Source organism: Hippichthys cyanospilos, chromosome 5 (assembly GCF_059441005.1).
Source record: "Hippichthys cyanospilos isolate Australia breed blue-spotted pipefish chromosome 5, RoL_Hcya_1.0, whole genome shotgun sequence".
Lineage (NCBI taxonomy): Eukaryota > Metazoa > Chordata > Actinopteri > Syngnathiformes > Syngnathidae > Hippichthys > Hippichthys cyanospilos.
The window spans coordinates 4,655,851-4,677,589 of NC_142373.1; the positions used below are offsets into that span (position 1 = coordinate 4,655,851).

At 38.0% G+C, this 21,739-nt stretch overlaps 3 protein-coding genes across 3 annotated transcripts in view; all 3 read left to right on the forward strand.

The window, feature by feature from the left end:
- Positions 1 to 598, forward strand: part of rrp1 (ribosomal RNA processing 1) — an 18,957-nt gene extending 18,359 nt beyond the window's left edge. Inside the window, exon 16 of the mRNA XM_088415551.1 lies at positions 1 to 598. This exon is cut by the window's left edge and continues 306 nt beyond it. The gene's annotated coding sequence lies outside the window, so the exon portion shown is untranslated.
- Positions 599 to 1,003: 405 nt separating this feature from the next.
- On the forward strand, positions 1,004 to 17,662 carry ifngr2 (interferon gamma receptor 2). The gene is made up of 7 exons (XM_088415735.1): positions 1,004 to 1,189; positions 2,218 to 2,332; positions 3,430 to 3,599; positions 4,589 to 4,731; positions 6,765 to 6,906; positions 11,895 to 12,037; positions 14,988 to 17,662. Exons 1-7 carry the CDS (start codon positions 1,150 to 1,152, stop codon positions 15,087 to 15,089), a joined length of 855 nt encoding a protein of 284 aa, XP_088271861.1. The 5' UTR covers positions 1,004 to 1,149; the 3' UTR covers positions 15,090 to 17,662.
- A 1,049-nt stretch (positions 17,663 to 18,711) lies between these two features.
- Positions 18,712 to 21,739, forward strand: part of il10rb (interleukin 10 receptor, beta) — a 44,367-nt gene continuing 41,339 nt past the window's right edge. The window contains exons 1-3 of the mRNA XM_088415736.1: positions 18,712 to 18,939; positions 19,516 to 19,630; positions 19,787 to 19,965. Coding sequence (XP_088271862.1) covers positions 18,882 to 18,939; positions 19,516 to 19,630; positions 19,787 to 19,965 — 352 coding nt within the window. The 5' untranslated portion in view covers positions 18,712 to 18,881. The remainder of the gene's footprint in view (positions 18,940 to 19,515; positions 19,631 to 19,786; positions 19,966 to 21,739) is intronic.

Below are 21,739 nucleotides of genomic sequence, written 5' to 3' on the forward strand. Positions count from 1 at the left end.
TCTGCCAATCTAGCTTGTCAATATCACATGCTTTGTGAATATGTTGTGTGCATGTTGGGTGTGTTACTGCTGCATCCTGAAATAAACCATTTCAGTTGGACCATGACTGGTCAAATAAACATGGTATTTTTGATCAGGATTTAGTTTTTAACCAATTGTCTCAAGTTGTTTTTTTTTCTTCAAACTTTGTACTGCTATGAAACTAAACGTTTTAGTGCCTGGTTTGAGGTATGTTCATGGGCTTCATGGATGTAAGGCATTTGTCAAATTTGACAATGTTTATACTATGTTTATACTGTTTTTACAATTGTCACCGTTTAAATATTGTTGAGCAGCTGACAACGCTTGTAACGTGCTTCCAATAAAATAACTTAAATAGTAAAGACCACGTTTCGCAAAATCTTAAATCTGATGAACCTTAAGGACATTTGCTTCTTCACTTGTCACAACCTGATTTACTTAAAACCCTTTGTGGCGAAAACAATACAATTGTGCAACTATATTGTTATTTTAAATCCTTCCATGGAAGCATGTTTCAAGCTAAATAGTGGACTGAATACCTAAAATAAAAATAAAAAATAAAGGTTGTTATAGTCCACTTTTTTTTTTTTGTTTGTGTCATTGAACCCAGGGCTCTGTATAGCTGTATGTATTTTGTTACACACCGCTGACATCGGAGAAAAACAGAACATCCAAAATCAATGCGCTTCAGGACCCCCCCCCCCCCCCCAATAAAGTAGCCTTTGATTGCAATTGTTTGACAATCCACAATTAAGACCACACAAAAAATTGATACACAATTTACACTCGTATTCGTATAAGCTATTACAAATACGAATGATTAAACTACGGATACGAAGGAGTAAAATCACTGTCTTGACAGACAACGCTCTTAATACATTGACTTCACTATTGAAGCCAGTTGTACTCATACTCCAAATCCGAAGGTGGCGGTAGTGCACATTGACAGTTTGAATATGCACGAGTAAGAGAAATAACCAGTGTCAACCATTAATATTAGTTTCAAAACTCCTATCTTGACTTGCGTTTTGTCCCCGCCTGTCTGACAAATTGAAATGAGAATCCAATGATTTATGATCGTTGGGTATGTTTGCGACCCTTGCGTTGGCATGACTAACCGCGGTCACAATGTTTTTTCTCCTAATATGCTTACACTTCGTGACTCAAGGTAAGTACGTATACATTTATTACATGTTTATTTAAACTAAACCTCATTACATTTTTAGCGTGCTATATATTAAACGAAAAGAAATAATCAGCTCGATGTAATTTGGGTTGATTAGAGTAGGGTGTATGTAGCCTTTTATAGTTATTTTATTGTTAGTTAGTTAGTTAGTTTATTGATCATCTCTCATGAAACCACTCTCTTCTATTCCTAGTGAGCGAACTAAATAATCCAAACATTAAACTGCTTGAAAGTGAAGTTTAAATCTGTCGTAGCGAACTCCGGTTACTCCATGGCTGTATCCTTCCTTTTTCGACGGCTCCCTCTCTCATCACACCTGACTCAAATGAGCAGCTCATCAGCAAGGTCGATGGAAGCCTGATATCAGTCCTGATCATTTAAATCTGGTGTTTTGAAAGAGGAAGTCATCAAAAACTGCGTTTGAGGCATTAGAGTTCCCTACCTCTAGTATAAATGGCAAATTATACCACAATTACTTGTTTATAGCCTCAAGGCCCCAGTGTGTAAAATTTAGACCGTTATTAATTTTAAAATTGCAATAATAAATGTGCTCTATCGCTATATACATATGTGTGGGACATCTCTCTCTCTCTCTCTCTCTCTCTCTCTCTCTCTCTCTCTCTCTCTCTCTCTCTCTCTCTATATATATATATATATATATATATATATATATATATATATATATATATATATATATAGATAGATAGATAGATAGATAGATAGATAGATAGATAGATAGATATGCTATGCTATGCTATGCTATGATCATCACGTGACATGGTGGTCCACAAGCATCCGGCCAGCTCAAACTAGCATCAGCCATCTTCCAATAGCAAAGATTCCAGATTAGGCCCTGCTAGATTTTTTTTAGCAGGGTTAATATTGTTTTTAGCTTTCCTCCTTTTGTCCTTTTCATTCCTTCTGTTAATCTCAGTTGTACTAAATTCATATCAATACTTAAAAACTATCAAACAAGCCTAACACTACATTTCATTTTTTATTTTCTCCAGTACCCAGCGAAGCTCCGCCAGCTCCACCACAAGAGGTCCAGTTTGATAACTGGCAGGTGACTTGGACTCCTGTCTTAAAAGAGAGCAATATCACTTACACTGTGATGTACAGCAGGTGCGTAGCATGAGTCTCCAAACTTTCTGTATAATTATTAATGCTGTACACCGGTTATCCGCTACAATTTTTCTGCAGCGGGGCAGGCATTCTGGGGGAACCGTGGCGATAAACAAATGACACTTGGGGTGGAGTGCACTGAATGATTTTAGGAAAAAATGGAATTGCAAGTTTTCTGATGAATATTGATATACGTTATATAAAAATGCCATAATTAATTACATTAATAACAATATAATATAACCTATAAATATGCAAATTGTGCCCACCCCTCCCACTGCAATATTTTTGCTCACATACAAGCTTCAAGCAGAGAATGATGATGTAGAGAAATGGACTGAAAGTCATTACGTGGTATTAATTGAACCTTTTTCTCTTAACTGTAATATTGAGAGTGAAAAAATCTTCAAGGGATTATTTATGATTAAGTTATTTAAATGTAAAAAGATGAATATCTTCTGTTAAAAACGGTCAGAAATTATCTAATTCATTCTCAGTGCTTCTTTTCATTTCAATGTTTTCATTTTCATGTAAACATGTCTGCATTTTCTTTTGTCTTGAACTCTTTTTCATATAAAAGACAGTCCAAGAGAGATGCTACAATGATTGAAGTAATCAGGATTTTCATACTAATAATTGTATAAATCTCAAAATGCTGTACTGTTGTGCAAAATATAATAATAATAATAATAATAATGATTATGATTATTATGATTATGATAATTATTATGATAATTATTATTATTATTATTATTATTATTATTATTATTGTAAGGGTCAGAACAGTAGTGATGGGACAAAATGTAACAAAGCTACAAGGCTTGCGTTGAGTAATATGAGGGACGTACAAAGTACAACACTTGTACTGAGGTGCTAGTTATATGGGCAAAGACCCGGAAATAGTAAGTGGTTCGATGGCTGCTCACATTTTGGCCTTTTGTTACACCTGCCAGGTGGAGCTCCAAGGGATGGTCACAAATATAATATGACTAAATTTACCAGCATTTGTCCTTATTTTATCAAATTGTTTCAGAAACAAAAGTGATAATCAAAAATGACAACTGACTTCTCTGTTGCTTCTGTTTTTCTCAATTCAGCTTTGACTCAGATTTTTGGAAAGACATTCCAACCTGCAAGCAGATGGATTATACTTCCTGTAATGTCACTTTCATTAAAGCCGAGGCAGAAAATGGCTGTGTTATGCTGGCTGTGCGAGCAGAGCGGCGTGGGCTGACTTCAGATCTGGTCAGACCTTGTAGTAGACATGGTAAGTGTCCTGAAACAAAATACTGTACTGAGCCCCTAGTTTCTCTTGATGCTGTGTCGTCTGTAGGTTAATGAGTAGCAGTCTATAGCGCTGAGTGCCTTATTGAAGAAAAAGACCTTTACAAGTGAAAGACCAAAGACCATCCATATAGAAGCAATCATTCAAGACAAGAAAGAAACATTTAATCTTGTGAAAGAGTAAAATATGCATTGTAATTAAACATTACAAGCAATAAAGTTAGCCAAAATAACCAAAGAATTGGGACATATCCTAATGTTATTTTTCTGGATTAAATAATTGATGTTTTAAAATAAACTAAAAAACACAAACAAGTCAGTCTTTTAGAGTGGCTCTTGTGTCTTTAGTTTGTGAATGGAAGGCTCCCTTTTAAAAAGCCAAAATCCCATCACTTAGGCTTAATATGACACTTTGTGTCATGAGTTAGTTTCATATCTGTATTGCACAGACAAACTGAACCAGAAGTTGAGGATTCAGTGAACTCTTTCCCTCCTAATATGTATATTACTAAATAAAGGTTTATGAGGCTGTAGGGTCAATCCCTGACCATGGCGCCCATGTCAAAATGTCCTTAAGCAAGACAACGGAACCCTCCTGACTAGCTAGATGCTTCGGCACTAGCTAATGGGGATTTTTAACAAAATTAAATCCTGAAAACCGTGTCTTCAGTAAGTAAATGACTAGTCAATGTAAAGTGCTTCAGTACCAAAAGTGAAAAAACCCTATATAGATGAAAGACAATTTACCCAAGATCATGTAAATTGTAAGGTTTCTTGAAAATGCACAATTCGTTCAGCATAAGTGTGAATCAGCTTGTACCAAAAACATAGATTGTTTTTTTTTTTTTGGTATAGGGGTTTGTTTGTTTTGTTTTTTTTGGTATAGAGGTTTGTGTATTTAATTTATGTTGTCAAGTCTGATGCCCAAGCGAGACATGATCCATCTTTGTTTGTTTTTTATATCCCCTACAGGTAACTCCTGCAGTCCTGAAGTTCACCTGAGTGCACGGCCTGGCTTCTTGACCGTTCATTTAGGTAGAAACAGTGGGATTTCTCAAGATGGTTTCCACATAAAACATAGAATTTACTTCGGAAAAGAGGGACAACGCTTGGAGGTAAAACATTTTGATCCACATTAGTATGAATGCATACACATTCAGTGAGACTAATAGAAAGGCATGAGAATAACAAGCAAATAACAATGGTAACTGGGGATGTCCCCATCACACTTTTTTGGCACCCGAGACCGAGACTGTTCTCAGTGATCTGCCAATACAGAGTCCCAATCCGATACCTCAAAAAAATATATTCATTCAAAGAAATAATTAAATGTGGTGATCCCTGAAGCAAAAAGTCGAAAGGAGAAGAATAAATGAAATGAAATAACACATTCTCAAATTAATATAGATATCTACATAGATATGTATATAGGGTGCATATTGTATACATTTATGTTATATGGGCCAATTCACCAAAACAATGCCATTGGCTTTTTGCTCTCAAATAATCTGGTTTTCATTTTTTTCTTTCTCTTGTGTTCCTTTTTTAATTTCTCAATTTTATAATACTCATACTAAACAACTCAATGGACATTGGTCAATTTCAGACATGCTTTACCTTATTACTATTGGTGTTTTTTTTGTGCTGCAACTATGTTTTTTTTTTTGCAGAAAATCAGTAATGAAATTCAGTATAGCCATGACATTTAAACTAATTGAATACTAATATTAGGCACAACCAGTGGAGGTCCATGCATTTCACACTTATTCCTTCAGTGATTCGACTCAAATAAATACCCCTCAGAAGCACACCTACGCATTACTGGGCTACACAGGCTACTTTCCGAAGCATTTGAACATCAATAAACTCGCATCAGCAATTAAAACTTATCATTGTACGTGATACTGCCAAAACTTATTTCATAATAATTTGAAATTATTTGTCCACAAAGTTTAATGAAGTCCACTAAGAGCAGGCAATCTTTAACAAGATTGTATGCTAAATTACAAATTGCAGTTTTATATAAGAACATCATTTTATTTCTTTACCACAAATTGAATATGAATGAAATAAAATTACGAAAACATATTAAAAATGAATAAATAAATCAAATGCTTGCCTCACCAAAACGTCTGTCCCCCACTTATATCAATACAAAATCCATTTTTCTGTCTTTCCTCAGATCAACTTCATTTACTTGCTTGTAGAGTTTGTCTGTGCATTTCATTTAAAATAATAAATCCTTTTCTATTGACATGGACGCCAAAGCTGAAAGTCGTGAGTTAATTTGATTTTTCTGCTAAATTTCCGCGGGTCTGGCTTCCCTGTACACTGCGCCTTCAGTGCATATCAGCCAAGGAACATGGTGTAGGTTGGTTGACCAAAACGTTTTTTTTTTTAAAATAACTTTATTTAACAACTTCAATTTTTCAACATTAAACACGGTTGATCCAACCACGTCACGTTCAACGTGAGGCTTCTAGATGGCCACCCTATGACTTGATTTGCTATTTACTGTATGGGCACGTTCACATATGTCTTCGCACACTGCACAGAAGCCCGTAACTGTAGATTGCCTGTGCCCTCAAATGGGTCTGAATGCAGGCAGATTTCATACAGCATGGCAACACAAGTTAGCTAAATTCTAATTGGCTAAAAACTCTAACCTAAAACTACAATACTGGAAGGGGAGTAACCAAATGGATACAGTATGACACGAAAAGAACAGAATATGGAGAATAATTTTATTTATAAAATATATACATTTAGTAAACATAAATTTTAAATGAAATTGATTTTTATTATAGTTATAATTATTATAGTTTATTATAGTTACAATAATGATGTCAGGTTATGTTAGGCCAGCAGAGAAGGCCTTGCTGACCCTCATGCCCCACCACTGGGCACAACAAAAATCAAGGCACTAAAAGGGACAATGTGTAAGATGTAGAACATTTTTCATTTAAAATGAATCAATTAAATGAAGCCAGATACCTGCTGGCTTCAGGGCCCCCAGCGGCTGCGTGGATGTGTGTGACTTCTCTCATCTGCAAAGGATACTACTGATTTATGAGCTGATATTAGTTTATTTTGTAGCTGTTCATCATGGATAATAATAGCTACCTTGGAAATGTATTCTCTTCAACAGAAATATCAAGACGCCATTTCCTCTGTGTCCATTAACAATTTAAAGGAGGGAATGCGCTACTGTACAAATGTTCAGTACACATACTTCGATCTTCCTATCGGGCTGGCCAGCTGCACCCAGTGTGAAGTCATCCCTCAGTCAGGTGAGACAACATTTAAGATTATTTCTTGACTTTTACTTAGAAACATACACTTCATATTTTCTGTTTTATGCCAATATCGTTTTGGGGAGGCAATAGATTTGTAATCCCCTGACTTGATTAAAAAAAGCCAAGACAGATCTAGATTTTATGTCCAATTTCAATGTCAAGCTAATTTACCTATAGCCCTTTTGAGATAAAATCGTCTCAAAGCGTATAAAGCAGTGGTCCCCAACCTTTTGATCACCGCGGACCGGTCAACGCCTTAGATTTATATTGCGGACCGGGGGCGGGGTGGGATGGGGGGGTGGAGTCAGGAGTCAATTATAATTTCACCGACAGCACCTTTATTCTTTGCAGCAATACTCGCCTGCCAAAAAATAAAAGTTTCAATGTCGCAATCAAGTGTCCGAGACCGTGCTAAATATTGTGCTGACAATGCTGAGCTATTGTTAGCTTAGCACAGTAACAACGGTTCAACAGCTGTTAAGTGAAGCAAACCCTGCACATACCAGTTGTCCCAAGTTCTCGCTTCCGCCTTTCTACAAGACAGTTGAGTGCTCTTGCTTGGCTCTGTTTTGTATTGAAAGCTCAGCTGGCCGTGTTGGATCGCTCCCGGTGACCGCAAAGCGGCCGCCATGATTCATTCCAGCCCACTGCGTGAGCCGTTGAATGTTCCTGAAGTTGATTGGCTGTGGAGACGCGAAACGCGGAAAAAGTAAAAAAAAAAAAAAAAAATTCACGTGAAAGGCGAAATTTCGCTTCTCGTGACCGCACGCGGCCATTCGCGTCACTCCATTTGCATCCATCACGTCGCCCGACGTGCAATCGCGCCCAGTCACGCGAACTCCATTGACTACAATACAAAACGCTCCGCTTTTTCGCCTCGTTCGCGGTGGGTGTGCGCGTACCATTAAACTAAATCATCTCCAAAACATTATTTCGGGTGCAGCCCGCGCGGCCCGGTACCAGTTGATCCGCGGACCGGTGGTTGGGGACCACTGGCATAAAGGACCTAAAGTGCCAAAATTGAATAAATAAATGTACCATTCAATAATTAAATAAAATGGTTATTAAATAATTAAATGTTTCATTAATTAAATTTTCCATTAACTGAAAAAAAAACATTCAATTAATGCCAAATAAATAAATTAATAAATAATACATGATTAATGAATTAATTAAATATTGCATTACTTAAAAAACATTTATTTAATTAATGCCACATTTAAATAATGAAACATTTATTTAATGACAATTTTAATTAATTAATGAAACATTGATTTAATAAATGACACACTGATTAATGGATTTATTTTATCTGTCAACCTCGCTTGTCAAAGTTTGATGGGTGAGTTCTAACACCTGATTGGTTACCCTGCTCCTCATTCCAAGCCAGAGAAGGGGTTGTAACCATTGTGGATAGTTCTTTGGTCACTCTTTAGTCAATGTCGTGATCAGACAGTATAGAAATTAACCAAAATTCCTCCACTTTACGTTGTATAAAATTAGTTTGTGCAGGCCCTGCTTTCACATACTTAGCAAGGTCTAAAATATCTATTCTCTACCTAACTCGTTTGAAAGCTTAAGAAAGTTCTCCATGTTCAGAGCCGCCACACTTCACGCCAAAGCATTGGATTGAACAAGATTTGAGCTAAACAGGGTTTGGCACCGTCTACTATCACCTGATTGGTACCTTGCTCTGTCTTGGTTTAAAGAGCAGGATAACCAATCAGGTGCGAGGAACTGCCATGGTTGAGAAGCAGGATAACCAATCAGGTGTTTCATTAAATAAATCTGTCACTAATTGATTAAATGTGGCATTAATTAAATAAATGTTTTATTTCATTAATCCAATATTTATGACACTTTAAACAATGAAACATTTAATTATTTAATGATTGAATGATATATTTTTTTAATTGAATTTTGGCACTTTAGGTACTCCATAAAAGTGACAAGCCCAGTTTACAAAAATCAAGGACATCCCCTATTCTATACCTTCTATACCAAACGCAAACTTAGGGACAACCAATTTGGGATTTATTAGTATCCTCATCCTGCTTTTAATTGCATGTTGGACATCAAATTCTGGAGGAACGAGAACTCACTCCAGTTTCAAGAAAAATCTTTAATCTGTTCAGCTATTTTTTTTTTCTTTTAGTTGAACAGTAGTAGTTTTTTTCATCTGTCCAAGGGCATACAGTAGGCAGAGTCCACTTCTTTTTCTCTTAGGCCAACATGCTTAGACTGTAACGCCAATGGGGTTGATTCCTGTAATGTCCTGCGTTCTCATCTCCCAAAAACAGCATTTCAAGCTTACTAATGTTACTAAGTTAGTATATAATTTGACAGCACGTGTCTTGACAAATACAGAGGGTCGGAGCCAATTACGCTGATTTTTTTTTTTTTTTTTAGCAGAGGTGGGCATTTAGCATTTTTGGCTCATTCGTACTGTACAGTGGCCCTGAAGTGCAAAATAAATGAGCAAACTGTGAAACATGCATAAAACATTTGAACAAAAGCTGAAACACATTACAATTAAGACAAACCAGAAAATAGATGGACCATATTTCTGATTTACAGGAAGACACCGTAAGGGAAAATGTTTCACCTCTGGGTTCGTCGGCAATTCACGGGAATATGTGTAGACCACAAAATGGGCAAAATATCACCTGAGGGTTCATTTGATGTCTTTATATATTTCGAGTGGGATGAAAATGTTGCAATTTTTCAAAGCACTTGAGCTGTAAAAAGTGAGGCACGTGAAGTGGTGAGAAAATTGAAAATGAAAATTGTTGAAATTTTGTATGACTGTATAATTAAAAAAAAAATTATATATATATATATATATATATATATATATAATGTCATTTTTTTAGATTATATTTAACAGGCGTATTCATTTTTCGCAAGTTACCGAATTATTAAGTTATTAAGTTACCAAGTTTAGTAAGTCACCCTCACCTCAGTTTCTGGTCCGCAAAAGAAACATGCTTGTCTCAACTGTGACACAGAAAATGTTGGGGAAGACTTAGATAGACAACACAAAATCAATGTAAAAAGCAAGGTGTTGCTGAGTTTGATTTCCTAGATAATGCCTTCTTCTTTGCAATTTCATTTCTCACAAGCTAATTAACGGAGCATTTCGTGGATAAGAGACAATCAGAGTAATTTGGTTTAAAGAGTAAATTGGTAACCTGAATGACATCACTTCTTTGCCGCATAAAGGAACCCGAGAGTGCTATGCTCAACTATGTGCAAATAATTTTAGTCATTTTTTTGAAAAGCAAAGTAACACCAAAGTCTCTTAATGCTTCATTCTAAACCTGGCTTTGTACTTTAGACCGGGACAAGAATAAGACCTGAACAAGATTTTGTACATGTGTGCGTTTCATTTCATTTAAACCATGACTGTCACACGCAGCTCAAACATTTACCGCTCAGCCATAATTGACAATCTCAATGAGGAGAAAGTAATTTCTGTGTGTTACTCACTGCAACCCATTATTGATTCTTTCTCACTAAAGTCCTGCATAGTAATGCTTTAGTACTCAGCTAGTTTTTCCTGGTTGCATTATGTATAGTTGCTGCCTATGTAGACTGTTAATACAGTGGACCCTCATGTTACAGCGTCCCTGGCTTACGTTTTCTTCATGTTGCGATTTGGAATACTGAGTTTTTTCATCCCCTCCTTACAGTATTTTCCCGTCTTTGTGACCAAAACAACTGTTATGACCCTCAGGGTTTGGCTGTATTTGTGTTGTTTTGCCTCCATCTGCTGGCGTTTTTAGGTAATTGCACTTATTTACTATTGCTGTCAAACTGCTGCCATGCAACGCGTCACTACAATGCTGGTCTGCTATTGGTCGGCTTCACTCATTTCAAAATGGCGGAACGGTAAAGCTTTGTTTGATTGTGAGTGGTTTCAAAACCGTATTTATAGTGCATTTTACTGCTAAATTCAAGTTGAATGGGTTAGCCATGGGTCCCAAGATTGCTAGTGATTTTAAAGGGAGAAGTAAGAAGATGATTTATATGGAAACGAAGCTGGAGATAATCACGAAATATGAAGCTAGCCTTGGCTACCCTTACTTAATATGGGCATAACAAGCGCCACTCAAAGGTAAATAAATCCTTTCTACATTTTGTATTTATATTTTCTGATGGTATATGTATACGTGGCACTTACTATGCCTTGGCTACCCTTACTTAATACGGGCATAACAAGCGCCACTCAAAGGTAAATAAATCCTTTCTACATTTTGTATTTATATTTTCTGATGGAATATGTATACGTGGCACTTACTATTCTATTTTGGTACCAATTTTTAATATGTATGTACAATTTTGATGTTTTTACCTGGAGTTTTAAATGTCATTTTTCCTTTGTATATATTTATGTTATCTAATTTAACTGTACAGTTGATTATGTTACTAATTTTTAATATGTGTATAAAGCTGTGATGTTTTTACCTAAGGTTTTTGTAAGCGTTGCACGCATTCACTAATTAACATAATTTTGGATTACCCGCCATACGGTGAATTCGCCTTTCGAGCCCAACCGCGGAACGGATTAATCTCATAACATGGGGGCCCGCTTTACTTGCATTCTCTCAAGTACTGTATATGGCAGTCTAATCATTGCTCAGAAATTTGGAGTGACTGATGACAGTTACATTGACTGATCAAATTGACGGATGAAATCTACCCCTTCTTCAGTCTTAGTCCATTGTTTTAAAAATGTTTCTCCTCATTCAGTGGTCCGTTGTCAAAACGGGCGTCCAACAGTAACGGACTTGCCACCGGTATTGACAGACTGTCCACCTCTGGATTTTAAAATCACTGAATTGGCTTCCTGTCTTTTACAGAGGGAACCCTCTGCACTAGGAGGTCTTGTGGGTCGTGGCTGTGGTCACTTATTCGAATGCTGATGTTTTAAAATGCGGTAAAAATACTAAACAATATGTACATATTTCTTTGTCTTCTAGGCCCAGGAACAAACCAAAAAGTGAAAAGCTTTGCCATTGTGGCTGTGCTTGTTATTCTAATACCTTTTGTAGCATACATCCCACTCTTTCAGAAGCGGAGGATCAAAAAGTGGCTGCAACCTACATACAAGTTACCCGATATTGTGAGTAATAATAAATAATGTTGTTTTTTAATGCCTACATTTTAATGGTTCCTTAAAAGACAGAGCCCCTGTGGTGTACCTCAGGTTGCTGTGAAGAGCAATGTTATTTAATTAGAATTATTAGTTTGCATGTTCTCCCTGAGCCTGCATGGGTTCCCTCCAGGCACTCCGGCTTCTTCCTACACTCCAAAAACACGTAAGGCAGGTGTACCGGACAAACTATATTGGCCTGCAATTGGCTGGCAACCAGTTCAGGGTGTCCCCTGCCTACTGCCTGAAGTCAGCTGGCATAGGCACCAGCAAGCCTGCGACCCTTGGTAGGATAAGGGGCTATAGAAAATGGATGAATGAATAATTATAATTAATGATTAATAATATTAATGCCTGCACTACCCCTCTGTGAGTCGGCGCCTGTGGTAGAGGGCTTTGGGGACCCAATGATCCTAGGGCCTAAGTTGTCTGGGGCTTTATGCCCCTGTTTGGGTCATCCATGGCAAACAGATCCAAGTTGAGGGACCAGACAAAGCATGGCTCATATGACCCTAAATGCATGACTAAATGGACTTGGATTGCGTGAACCTGGGCACGGCTCACTGGGGCCCCCCTCTGCAGCAAGTTGGGGTTCGAAGGCATGAGTCTGGTGACCAGGCCTGCATCCATGGGGCACAGCCTGAAAATGCAACGGGGGTCCCACTTCTATTCTAACCACCTGTGGGATGAGCTTAAGGGATCTGGTGCAGATAGAACTCGGTGGTGGCCAAGGGCGGTTACATTTCCTGACTGATTTTCCTGCTAAAAAGCAAGCTCTTACAGGGCGATTCCACCACATCCGCCAGGTTCCGCTCCGTTGCGTTGTGCCATGCCATTGCACAACGCACCCATGTTAATGAATGAGAGCGATGCCACAGCATCCACCACGGTCCGCTCTGTTCCGCCACGGTCCACTGTGGCCCGTCAACTTTACGCAAGACTTGAAAAATCTGGTCCGCCACGCACACTGCCGCATCAATTCCACAGTTCAGCAAGCACCAAACAGGAAAAAGAACGTGGTCTACATCCGGTTACAAAACCAAAATTGTGTTCCCCTTTGCTGATTGATTGAATGAAGCCAAAAGCGAGTGCAAGCTTCTGCTCGTCTGTGCCATTGCCATCGAGACAAAAGGGGCAAACACTTTCCCCCTGTTAATTGTCACTAATGTGTGTACAAATAATATATTACTGATTGAGTCGCCATTCAATTAATTCACTTCAAAGTTAAATCGAACATTGTATGTATGTACTTACCCATTGTACATGAATCATGTGTAACACATTGAGTATGTATCGTTGTCATTTATTCACGTTTGTTTTCTGTTTCGAATTAATGTGTTAGCGCTTCATAAGTTGCTGGCCATCTGCGCTGTGTGCAAAGACACATGTAAACGGGCCCATATTTTTAATAGACTGCTGCAATATCCAATCGAGTCATTTTCATTGTGTTTTTTCACAATAAAGTCACCTGTAGTAGTTAGGGCATTAACATTTTGACCTACTACAGCAAAAAGAAAGAGAAAAGTCATTTAATTGATTTTTATTTAGTATTTTTCTGTTATTAAATGTAGTATGTCCATATGAAGTGGTTTTTCACATTTAACTCACCTGTAGTAGTTAGGGCATTAACATTTGGACCTACTACAGCAAAAAGAGACAAGTCATTTAATTGTTTTTTAGTGAATATTTTCAGTTATAAAATGCATAGTTTGTCCATATAAAGTGTTTTTTCACCTCACCTGTAGTAGTCAGGGCATTACACGTATGATCTACTACAGCAAAAAGTATGGTAAAAAGTTATTTTATTGAGTTTAGTGAACATTTTTTTCACACTGAAACGTGTAATTTGCAGACAGTCCCCGAATGTAAAGTGAATGTCGAAAAACAAACCATCCATGTCTTTCATTAGCACGCATTTACAGCAGTTGTAAAAGAGAAACTTAAATTAGCTGACAATTCGACAGCAATTACCGTATGTCACTTAAGCTTTTAAATATGATAATAACAATTTAACAAACAACATTATGCATACAGGCATTGCTCCTGTAAGAGTTCAATACACGTCTCAATGGGCATAGATTCGAGCAAGTTTTTTCCTCAACTGTGTAACTACCACACTCGAAAGGTCACCTAGCTTCCTGTTTGCACAGTTTGCGGCAAAATAAAAGCATAGCAAGCGTCGTCTAGAACAAACTACTGTAACTGAAAGGCAGAACAGAAACACAGCGCTTAGGATGGAAGCTGACAGAGAATGTATCAATTTAATAATTTAATGACCTATTATATCGTTTTAAATCGTTGTGAATAAGAATCGCAATTCAGATTAAAATATATATTTTTTGGCACACCCCTAGTTGGTATGAACTCACATGTAAACTTAATGTAAACAAAACCGCATGGTGATGAATACCCTCTAGTGGACGTAGCATAGCAGTCTAGTGCCAGTTTAATAAATTGTGATTTAGTGTAGTACTTTGACTCGACATAAACTTGTCTACCGTATTATGACGATTGAGTGGTTGACGTGAAGACCGTAAGGTTTAGCTTTGGGGTTAGTTGTCAGATAATGTTTTATAATTTTCTTTGGCAAGGTTGTTTTTTTTTTTTGTAAGGGATGAATTTTGACGACTGAAGAAATGAAGGAAGTGCCAGAAACCAGCCAGGAGACTGACAGACCAACTGACCAATGATTACAGTTTGGGCAAATTTCGCAAAATGACGGACCAATGACGACAGTAGAAGGGGGTCCACATACTGAAAGGACTTTAAATGACAAACCAGCAAAAAAAAAAAAAAGTAAAATGATCCCATTTGATTATCAATATTAATATTAGAATAGTAGTACACATACACACAATATATAAAAAATATATGATGTACTCAAACATCACTTCACCTAAGTGTTGTTGTTCTCCCACAGGTCTTCATTGAAGCTCGTGACCCAGCTCGCATTCTAATCAACAACAACAACCTAACTGAGGAACTCGTTGATATTACAAGCATGGAGTTTAAAGGGCAGTGAAATAAGCAACTTACTATCCATTCTCACTTCCTACAATTTAATTTAATTTGTCATTGAAGATTGTCTTTCTTATTTGCCAGTGATAAAAAGTCCGGAGTTGGGTTTGTTGTGGCAATTCTCAGGATGGATCTGAGGTGTTGGTCAGTTAACTGATCTGTAAAGGACTTGATTCATCGCGTCTGAAAATATGTACGAGTCCGCAATTGCCCATATATATACCGTATTTTCCGGGCTATAGGCCGCACCTGTATATAAGCCGCAGCAGCAAAAATAGACCAAAAAAAAACATCTTTTGCCACGGATAAGCCGCACTGGACTATAAGCCGCAGGCAGGTCATAACATCAGATATTTATGCAAAAAGATGGTATATGAAAGTTTTAATTTTTTTTAATACATATTTTTTTAAATCGTCTACCAACTGCAACATCCTCTCTAACAGCATTCTGTCTCCCATTGTTTAATGACTGATTCATTTATTGAATAACTGCCCATGAACCAAGAAAAGTAAAACATGAAGCTGCCGAGATGCCACTTGCCACCAGATTTGCCATTTTTCAGAGCTGCAACATCACTGGAGTGCCCAAAAGCACAATGTGCGCAATACTCAGAGATATGGCTAAGGTAAGAGAGTCTGTGATAAACAACCACCACTGAACAAGACACATAAAATGAAACGTCGAGACTTTTCCAAGAAATATGTGTCTCAAGACTAATTTTTCTAAGGGTTTATGGACTGATGAAATAAGAGTGAGTCTTAACGGGCCAGATGGATGGGCCCGTAGCTGGTTCGGTAAAGGGTAGAGAGCTTCTGTCCAACTCAGACGCCAGTAAGGTGGAGGTGGAGTACTGGTATGGGCTGGTATCATCAAAGATGAGCTTGTGGGGCCTTTTGGGGTTGTGGATGGAGTCAAGCTATACCAACTGCCAGTTTCTTCAAGCAGTGGTATAGGAAAAATGCATCCTTCAAGAAAAAACATGATTTTAATGCAGGACAATGCTTCATCACAATGGTCCAGTACACAGAAGTACTCCACAGTGTGGCTGGCAAAGGGTCTAAAACAAGACAAACTAATAACATGGCCTCCTTGTTCACCTGATCTGAACACCATAGAGAGCCTGTGGTCCCTCATCAAATGTGAGATTTACAAGGAGGGAAAACAGTACACCTCCCTGAACAACGGACAGAATCCATGGATGGCAGGCTTTTGAGTGTGGAGAAGGATGACTATATTGGTCACTGATTCATTTTTGTTTTGTTTTTGAATATCAGAAATGTATATATGTGAATGTTGAGCTGTTATATTAATTTCCCTGGTGAAAACAAATAATTGAAATGGGTATATATTTGTTTTTTGTTAAGTTTCCTCATAATTACACACGTTAATAGTCACCTGCACACACAGATATCCTTCTAAAATAGCTGAAACTAAAAAAGCCCCACTCCAACTTCCAAAAATATTCAGCTTTGATATTAATGAGTCTTTTGGGTTCATTAAGAACATCAGTGATGGGCCATCAGAGCCAGCAAGCCCTTCTCTGCTGGCCTAATATAACTTGACATCATTATCATAATTATAATAAAAGTCCATTTCTTTTTTCTTATGTGTTGTGGATCGACCAATATGGGTTTTTCAGGGCTGATAACTGATTATTAGTGGTCAGCGGAGGCCAATAACTGATATTTGAAGCTGATATTCATTTAAAGTAAAAGTGTAAAAATTGGCGTAGAAAAAAATTAATAATGCAAACGCTGAACTTCATTGAAATGCCTAAAGCATGTTTATTGAACCACACAAATAGAAAATAATAACTCCAGAAGTGTCTGAAGTTCCTAGACTCACAAACATCTCTTATAAAGTTGAATTAAAATTTTCCATAGAATATACAGTAAAAGTTAAATATAATTACAATGACTCATCTTTGAAGTTTGACAAAAGTCAGGGTGATGAATCCTGAGGTGGGACAACAGTTTCGAGGTGTTTTAATTTTGTTGTTACTGTTGCTCCCATGCTGATTTCACCATTGCATGTTTTGCACACAGCCTTCCGTGGTGTTGTTTACCAAATGAAATACTGCCAGACTGCACTTTTAGACTTACGTGCATCCATCTGTAACAAGGGTTTGAAAAAAAAAAAGTGTTAAAGGTGGGGCCCACATGCTTACATATGCTCAACTCAGCATGTGGATGACCCTGGGGAAAGGGATTTGTTTTTGCCATGGGAAGTGTACTTGTGATAAAAATAAGATTTTTTTTCATGCACTTTGATGTACTTGTGTTTTTTTCTGCTTGGACCAGGGGTCTATTCCGGGCCTCAAGTGCCGGTGTCCTGCCTGTTATCCAGTTTTCTCTCCCTAACACACCTGCTTTAAACCATTAGCTCATCAACAAACTCTCCTGGAGCTTGAAAATAATCCTAACCATTTGAATCATGTGTGTTTGAGAGAGAAAACTGGAAAACATGCAGGACACCAGCCCTCGAGGCCCAGAATTGCTGATCACCCCTGACTTAGACAACCCTTTAACCTGTATAAATGCTGTTAAAAAAAAATAAAATAAATGTAGTTAACAGTTGTTGAAAGTTGGTTTCTTTTGCATTTTCCTTTTGTAGACGTTTAAAATGATACAGTTTTAGGTATACTTATACTACTTATACTTATATGTGAAATATTTTCTCTTTCCTAGGGTGGGCTTTGCAAAATGTATTTGAGAAGCACTGCTTTAGTGAAATAAATAGAACTATTATTGCTCTATTCAGCCTCCTAAAAGAACAAAAAAAAGGAATATGTTTTTAACGTGGAAAATAGCACTGTATTATATTTCAACTTATCATTGAGTAATGACATTCTTACATAGAAATAAAATGACAGTTTGTCACATCTGCTAACACAGCGCTGCTCATTATTGCGTGTGCGCAACTTGGCCACCAGGATAGAGTATAGGATAAGATATAGCATACTGGCAGCTCATTTCTTGTCCAGGCTTCGCAATAGTACCTCAAAATTACTTCAATTACTTACTTACTTACTTCAATTATTCTAAAGATAATAATCAGTCTATTTTCTTAACCGCTGACCTCACAAGTGCGTCGGTAATAATAGTTTATTTGTAAGACGCTTAAGAACGTTGTACATCAAAACTTTTACATTTTTTATACGTTGTTTGTTACCTGTTTCCGAAATATGTTTTATGTGAATGATTAAATGGGGGTAATTTTGTTGAATCGCTTTCTCTGCGCTTCAACACGCGTAGTTGCGTTACGTCAGGAGTCAATCTGCCACAATAAATATGGCGAACACGCTGACGGCTTCGAGCCTAGTGACAGCTCAAAGCAGGCTTTTTGTGCCTTATGTCTATGTCCTTGCCCACTAGTCTGATCAAAAGTACTTAACTACGTGGAGGCCATGTTTTATGGACGTTGTACTGTCAGAAAACGACGTAATTTGCGCATTTGTTAATCGATTTTCATAAGGCACTTTGTAACATCTGTAAAAAGTTATTCTGAATTCCATTGTAGTAACTGTGCGACGTTGTGCGCAACCGTATGCAACACGTTAAATCTGCGGCCATCCCTCGTTTTTTTTTATTTGTATTTTCCTGTCTTACCCCCCGCACACTCACATTTGTGCCCCCCCCCCAAGGCTTTGAATCAAAAGGGGCGTGTCAGAACTACTCAAATTTATATCTGGGTCTGCCTTTCTCGAGTTAACATCGACTTCCAGGAAATGCCTTGAATGAAAATAATTAACATACGTCACCAACTGGACCAACCTGATGAAACACGTTCAGAGATATGCCGTCAATTATTTTAAATGCTGCAATTCTATTCTTATCGTCGAGTGGAGCTGCAGGTAAGCCACTGTTTAAGTCAGCTGTCATTTGGTAATGCATCTTATCTTGTAATTCAATAGCACTTCAGCCCAAGTTTAGACAGCGCTTCTTATACTACATTTGAATAAGTTGGGAAGTCGAACTTTTACACTATGAGCGACCATTTGCGAAGATAAGGAAAACTGACCCTGTCTTTACAGATGTTTTAACTGACGTCAGGCGCTAGACCCAGACTGTGAAATGCAAACACAATTTGGCAGGATTATAGACATATATAAGGATATTTATTTATTACAATAAATGGTTTATTTCAATTAACTTCACGTAACACATGTTTTTTTTTTTACTCAATGAATGTATGTCACGACGCACGCATAAAGTTTATGAAATGCTCCAAATGCTTATATATGCTTATATACACAGTATATATATATATATATATATATATATATATATATATATATATATATATATATATATATATAGAGAGAGAGAGAGAGAGAAACCCCTGCTGGTCAATAATAATTCAGTAGTCAATGCATCACAATATTAACATTGTAAAACCTAATATGTGTGCCTGACTGTTGTGGTTTTAGCTGTCCTCAGCGCACCCAGAAATGTCCGTCTCACCTCCATGAACATGAATTTGGTGCTGAGGTGGGATGTGCCTGAGGGGATAAACGGTGACCTTTTATACACCACAGAATGCAAGTAAGTCAATGTGATTTGAGCACCAAAACAATTTTTAACAGCCAAAATATTCATTGACCTTGTATGCCAATGTCTCATGTATAAAATATAGACTTAATTTTAAAATTATGTTACGTCGTCGTAAAAGAGAACAACAGCATTGTGTTTTCTCCACAGGACGTCTGTCCAATCATGCCACATGGGTTGCGTGAACATCTCATCTCTTGAATGTGACTTCAGCAGCATCAACACCGTACTCAGTGTTTACGGAAGGTATACAGCCAGAGTGCGGGCACAGCAAGGGGCAGAACATTCTTCTTGGGTGGAAAGTCAACAAATTATCTTGGAAAGAGACAGTGAGTGTTTTTTTTCCCTATCATTTTTTTAGAAGTGGAGCTGCACGATGGAAGAGTGATTAGCATGTCATTCTCACTGTTAAGAATCCGAAATTCAATTCCAACTTGTTCCAGCCTTTCAGTGTAGCGTCTGCACTCTCTCCATGCCAACGTGGGTTCTCTCCAGGCACTCTGGCTTCCTCCCACACTCCGAAAACATGCATGGTAGGTGTATTGGACACTCTAAATTGTCCTTAGGCGAGATTGTCAGCATGAATGGTGGTTTTCTTTAATTGACCTGCAAATAGCTGGCAACCAGTTCATATCTTTTTTTTCCTCATAAAAACAAACAAACTAATTTTTAGCGATCTACATGGACAAAAAAAAACAACCACATTTTGCACACTAAACGGGACTTGTGAAACCTATGATATTTTACAGTTTTATAGTTACCCGAGATATGCCAGCCATGTGTTAGGATGTACAGAATATGAGCATTAACATTTTGGATGTCAATTTTGGTCCAGGGTGGCACATTGGATGCGTGGTTCAATTCCAGCTTGCTCTGGTTCCCTGTGTGGAGTTTGCATTTTCTCTCTGTGCCCCTGTGGGTTCACTCCAGCTTCCTCCCACATTCCAAAAATATGCATTGGGTGTATTGGACTCTCTAAATTGTCCTTTGGTGTGTGAATGGTTGTTAGTCCGTGTGCCTTGCAAATGCCTTAAACCAATTCAGGGTGTTCCCCTCCGACTGCCCATAGACACCTGGGGTAGGCACCAGCAATCCAGTGACCCTCGTGAGGATAAGCGGCTATAGAAAGTCGATGGATGGCAGTTTTGTTTATTTGTGGACATTTACAGGGGTCATACGTTCGCCCCTTTGTCTGTAGACAGTTCACTCGAACAACTTCAAATTTGGACTGCACTATTTCCAGGCCTGGGACAACAACTTTGGAAAAATATGTTTTCTTTTTGACATAGTAGTGGTGAATCAAAGTTCGAGTTCCATATTTCTTGCGCTACAAAAGATGAACTGCTCAATAACTCAACTATACAAGTTTACACCACTTATTTTGTTCTGTTTTTTGGGATATATCTGAAAAAAGAGACAGTGATGTACTTGAGGACTTGAGCAGCCCATTGATGTAGTAGACAACTGGTCGGCAGTCATGTTGTGTTAATTATCATACTGTGGCCGAGTGTGAAACTTGGGCAGGGTTTCATGTGTCTTGATGCAGTAAACTCTCAATGGCTTGGACCGCTACCTGCTTTTCTTCCCATACAGCTAGGTTATTACCCCAGCCTGCAGGCTGGCTCTGGTCCATTTCTATCCTGATGGTTCAGGCGCGTGACTCCTTTCCGTCTGACATGCAATGATTGACTTTCTCCTTTAAATATGTCATGGCCAACATCCACAATTTTCTCATTTTATCACTATAAGCCAGGCTTTTACCAACGCTTTCTGGACTTCATGCACACCAGGCTAGGATTTCATTACTTTGGCCAGGCTTCCGCCATGGCTAGAGGATATTTGACTACATCAGGCTGGCTCAACACCACATTTACCTGGGTTTTCACCACAGATAGTTGATTTTTTCCACCACACTAGGCCAGCCTCCCACAACAATTGGGGCTCCCCCATGGCTACATGGGCCCTCTCTACACCAGATGATTCTCCCACCGCAGCTAGCTAGACTTCCACACCAGGCTAACCTCCCATTGCAGCTAGGGAGGCCCTCAACACACCAAGCCAGGCTCTTACAATAGGTAGCTGAGACAAAAACATAGGCTTTCA

Coding starts and splice junctions, on each gene's coding strand:
- ifngr2 (XM_088415735.1), top strand. CDS start 1,150: ATGTTTTTTCTCCTAATATGCTTACACTTCGTGACTCAAG. Junction 1,190..2,217: donor CTTACACTTCGTGACTCAAG/GTAAGTACGTAT, acceptor TATTTTCTCCAG/TACCCAGCGAAGCTCCGCCA. Junction 12,038..14,987: donor CATACAAGTTACCCGATATT/GTGAGTAATAAT, acceptor GTTCTCCCACAG/GTCTTCATTGAAGCTCGTGA.